A 4,929-nucleotide genomic window follows, 5' to 3' on the forward strand; every position below is an offset into this window, starting at 1 on the left:
CCTCCTATAATCTACTTCCTGCTAACCTATTTCAAATTCCAACATAAAACTCTGTTAATTAACTTCAATAATTATAATAAACAAACTAAATATATTATTCAATATTTTATATGCATTTATATAATTATCATACTCATTCAAATAAAGAAACATATCTTTAAAATAAAAAATATTCCCTTTTATTCATTGACCATAATTATAAACAGAGTGAGGTAATTTTTTGCTTTATTTTCAATTGAAAAAAAAAAAATTCTACGGTTTGAGAAAATTTTCATCATTTGCATATAATTCTTAAATTTATGTTCTTCAAGTTCATCCAGCAAGCAACTATTTATATAGGGTGTAGGATTTTGGAAGCAAGATTTTTTAAAGAAGACGATGGTTTTGGGTAAAGGATGTGAAAATCTACTTACACAATGATGGATGCAAACTCTATTGGCTTTTTTAAGAAGTTGTTTCTTTTCACACCCAACTTTGGATAATCATACTTTCACAACAATTTTTTAACATTGTTTTAGTTAAAAGTCTTACAATAAATAATAATATTTAAAATAATTAAAAATATACTTATCAAATATTCGTGGATAAAATAATAAGTATTACTTCAAGTACATATTTATATAAATAACGAGTAAAAAATAATTTAATATGTATTTATAAATGAATTGAGTTCGGATATTAAATTATCAATAGATAGGAGTGAGAGTATTCATTATTTACAAAAATTAAATTTATACTTTATTATATTAAATCAAAATTAATATTTAATTTAATTAAATTTATATATTATATATATACATTTATTTTATTTATATTTTTTTTTTCAAAATTTATTTATTTTTTAAATATTTTGTAGATATCTCTAGATTTAAAAGAAAATTGTAGACATTTTTTTAATGAATATTTGATAAGTAATAAGTGGATAACAAGTTTAAATTTTTTTTAGTGTGAATGAAGTCACGGATAAATATTATTTATATGGAACCTTTTGTCATTTTTATTAAGACATACTCATATTTAAATGACATTATTAAAAATTTAAAGTGAGTTAAGACTAAAAAAAAAATAAAATGAATTGAATAATATATATAAAAGATTTTGAATTGTCAAATCTTTTAGGTGTTTCTCCTTAAAAAACCATCTCATCTCGTGTATACAATGATATTTGATTCAGATTCTCTTAAAATTTTAATGTATTTTTAAAAATGAGTGTGAGATTGTTTTGAGAAGAAAAAGTCATAATTTAAACACATAAATTGAGGTTATTGTTTGGTTTATAATAATTAGCAGTAAAGTAAATTTGGAGTGAGAAGTGGTTCTAAATAGCAAGACATAGATTGAAACCAAACCTAGAGACAATGATAGGATGGACAGAAGAGAAGAAAAGGAAAAGCAAACCAAACAAAGAGCACTCATCGAAAGTAACGAAACTAACCTACAAAGCAAAGATTGATTATACGGCGCATTTATTTCCTATAAAGAGAGCAGTTATCAAACTGTCACCCATTTCATTTTTTCCAACACACTCTTTGTGGCTTCTCTTCTTCAGATCTCTCTTCTCTTCTCTAATGGCCTCCTTCACTTCAACTTCTTTCTGTTTCACCTCATTCAACCCAACAAAAACACTGGTATTATCATCATTTTTCTTTCATTCTTCATGTCTAACGTTAATTTTCTACAAACTATTGCATCACAATCATACAATCATACTCATAACATGTTCTTCTCATCACAGATAAACTAAAATTTGATTTTTTCTATTCATTGGATGAAAAATCAGGTACCTGGTTGCAGGATCTCTAACCCGGATTCAGTTTTCTTTTCTCTCAAAGGGAGAACTTTTCAACCCATTACTTTGCAGAGTAGAGTGCCTCGCTTCCAAAGTGCATGTGCTGTAAGTGTAACACCACGAATTCATCAATTGCTGAATGTCATTTCTGTTCAAATTATCTATAACAACTTGTACTTGTAATTTTTCTTGATTTCATAGATTTTTGTGTACTGTGTTGTTCAGGCCAAACCAGAAACTGTGGAGAAGGTTTGTGACATAGTCAAGAAACAATTGGCGTTACCAGATGGATCTGTTGTTACTGGAGAGTCCAAATTTTCTGCACTTGGAGCAGATTCTCTTGACACGGTATTACCACATATTCACAACATTTATTTACTGTCTATTGTCAACAAGTACATGATTCCATAATTTTTTACTTTTTGTTTGTAATTGTAGCCAGAATTTCACAAACCTCTCCTTCTCTGCATGTTATTTTTCCTCTTTTTACTGATATGTTCTGCATGTGAGAAAATAAGAACACAACATAAATTTTAAATGACGATGAATGTATATTGGGTCATAATTTAGCGTTTGTGCAGGTGGAGATTGTGATGGGACTGGAGGAGGAATTTGGGATCAGTGTGGAAGAAGAAAGCGCTCAGAGCATTAGCACAGTTCAAGACGCAGCAGATATGATTGATAAGCTGCTTGAAAGCAAGAGTGCTTAAACGACCACTTGAAGAATCTTAAATTTTATGTTTGGTTTTTGGTATTTTCTGTTTCATTGGTCTTCAACCAAATGCTACATCCTTTTTAAATATTGAAATTTATCTTAATTTACTCTCTACTTCATAACTGAGTTTGAATAAACTGTTATTAATTTTATATGGCTAACAAGATTGTGCTATCTTGTTAAAATTGGCCAAGAGTATGAACATTTTTCGGGTGTTAGTCTTACACTCCCTTTCCATACCTCCACTTCCCAAGCCGCAAATTATGTGCTAAGGACACCGATACCAAACCAAAACACATGATTTTTTTTTTTAGTTGCGCCATTATAGGATATCAATAAAAAAAAAATTACATCTACTTATGTCTTTACATAATTAATAATCTACTAATAATTGTAATTATTAATAATATAGCATTCGATATAGTATTTCTTTTATGATAATAAGTAATTAGTAGTTATAGAAATAATGAAAATATAAGATAGTTAAAAATTGGAATGATAAAATAGTTTAGACATGAGGATCTATTTATTAATAATAAATCAATACTCTAACTATAACATTTGTTTGAAAATACTCTACGATATCATTTCTTTTTTATCTTATTTATTTTAGTTATTCTCTCAAAACGGTTCATTGGATTCGACTCTGATCCATCACGGGTGTGATTAAACGGATTTTGACTCACTAACTCACTTAATTATAAACTTTTTAAATAAAAAGAATTATAAGCTTTCTATAATTCAAATCTAAATAAATTTTCACTTTTGTTTAATTAATTTTTCCAAATAAAAAATAATAATAAATATTTTTTTTATAAAATTAAAATTAAATTTTAATAAAAAATAAATAAAGTAAGTGGATCGGTGAGACCAGATTTAAATAAATCTACATAAAAAAAATATAATATTTTTATAACCCATTTTAACTACTTTAATTTTAACTAAGTTTGACAAGTGAAAAAATGTGCAGATCAAAAGTAAAAAATTAATACTTTTACAACTCACAATTCAAACATCTCTATCATCCTATTTACAAGTAATAAAACCTAATTATAAATATATTCATAGATGCTAAATCTAAGAATCTTGTTCAATTTACATACTTTTAAACTTTTAAAAAAATTATAAAACGTGATCATTATTAATATATGTCATTTTCATGGACCAATAATATGTATACTATTCAAACAAATACAAACAGTATTTAAAAAAAATAGAATGTATATGTAACTTTATCTTATCCAGATTTACTGAATAAAATAATATTTAATTTGTTTTATTTTTATTATTATTATTATTATTATTATTATTATATATATATATATATATATATTCAAATTACATAAGAGTGATATTTTAAAATAATACAAAATAAAATAAAACACAAAAAATAAAAACTTCAAAATAAAAAATTATATATGAATCAAAATGTCATAAATATAATATAAAAATATAAATTAATATAAATAATTGGTGCATGATTGAAGATAAATTAAAAAAACAAGTAGAATTACTGTGTAACTGAAAAATATTAAATAAAGAATAAAAATAATTAAAGATAAATTAAATAAAGTAAACAAGACTAATTATATAACTGAAAATAAAAATAAATTAAATGAAAGAAATAAACATAATTAATATGTAATTGAAAATAATATATATGAAATAAATAAACACAATTAATACATAACCAAGATAAATTAAACTAAGTTGAATGTATAACTGAAAATAAATAAAATAAAACAAATAATTAGTGCATTGAAAGTAAATTAAAATAAGTGAATAAATATGATTAATACGTAATTAAAAGTAAATTAAATTAATTAAATAAATAACATCGTGTAACTAAAAATAAATCAAACAGTATAAGTAAATAAAGAAGATAACAATAACAACCAAGTTAAATACAAGTAATTAAAATAGTATATAATTAAAAATAAATAAAAACTTAATAAAAGACACATAAATTTATTAATATTAATATAACATTTTAACTTCACTCTCCCTGTTAAAACACTAAAAAATACTTTTAGAAGACCTATATTTTTGTAACATTTTGCTCCAATTTCTCTATTTTTTTTTTCTCCCTCTTTTTTTCTGTTTCTCTTTGTCTCTAGGATCTTAACTCGTTCCTTCTTTCTACACCTTTTCATCTAATTTATGTATTTATAAGTTTTCAAGTAATTATCACAACATTAAATAAAATGTTATCTCATCTTGTATATTGTTTTTTTTCTTTATTGTCTTCTTCTTATTTTTAAGTAATTATATGTGCATTAAATATAATCTTATGTTGTTTTCTTTGATTATTTGTTATCTTTTTATATAGATAATATTAAGAGGTGTTTTTATCTCTAAGTGTATTAGTAACTAATATATTACTTAGACGAAATCTCTAATTAATCACTTTAGAATTTGTTCTGGT

The 4,929-nt window shown here is 24.0% G+C and overlaps 1 protein-coding gene across 1 annotated transcript; it reads left to right on the forward strand.

Moving 5' to 3' along the window:
• The first annotated feature begins 1,487 nt into the window (after positions 1–1,487).
• Positions 1,488–2,656, forward strand: LOC106767491 (acyl carrier protein 1, chloroplastic). Its single transcript, XM_014652395.2, has 4 exons — positions 1,488–1,628; positions 1,781–1,894; positions 2,015–2,137; positions 2,371–2,656. Exons 1-4 carry the CDS (start codon positions 1,569–1,571, stop codon positions 2,497–2,499), a joined length of 426 nt encoding a protein of 141 aa, XP_014507881.1. The 5' UTR covers positions 1,488–1,568; the 3' UTR covers positions 2,500–2,656.
• The last annotated feature ends 2,273 nt before the right edge of the window (positions 2,657–4,929 follow it).

This window comes from Vigna radiata, chromosome 7 (assembly GCF_000741045.1).
Source record: "Vigna radiata var. radiata cultivar VC1973A chromosome 7, Vradiata_ver6, whole genome shotgun sequence".
In the NCBI taxonomy this organism is placed as follows: Eukaryota; Viridiplantae; Streptophyta; class Magnoliopsida; order Fabales; family Fabaceae; genus Vigna; species Vigna radiata.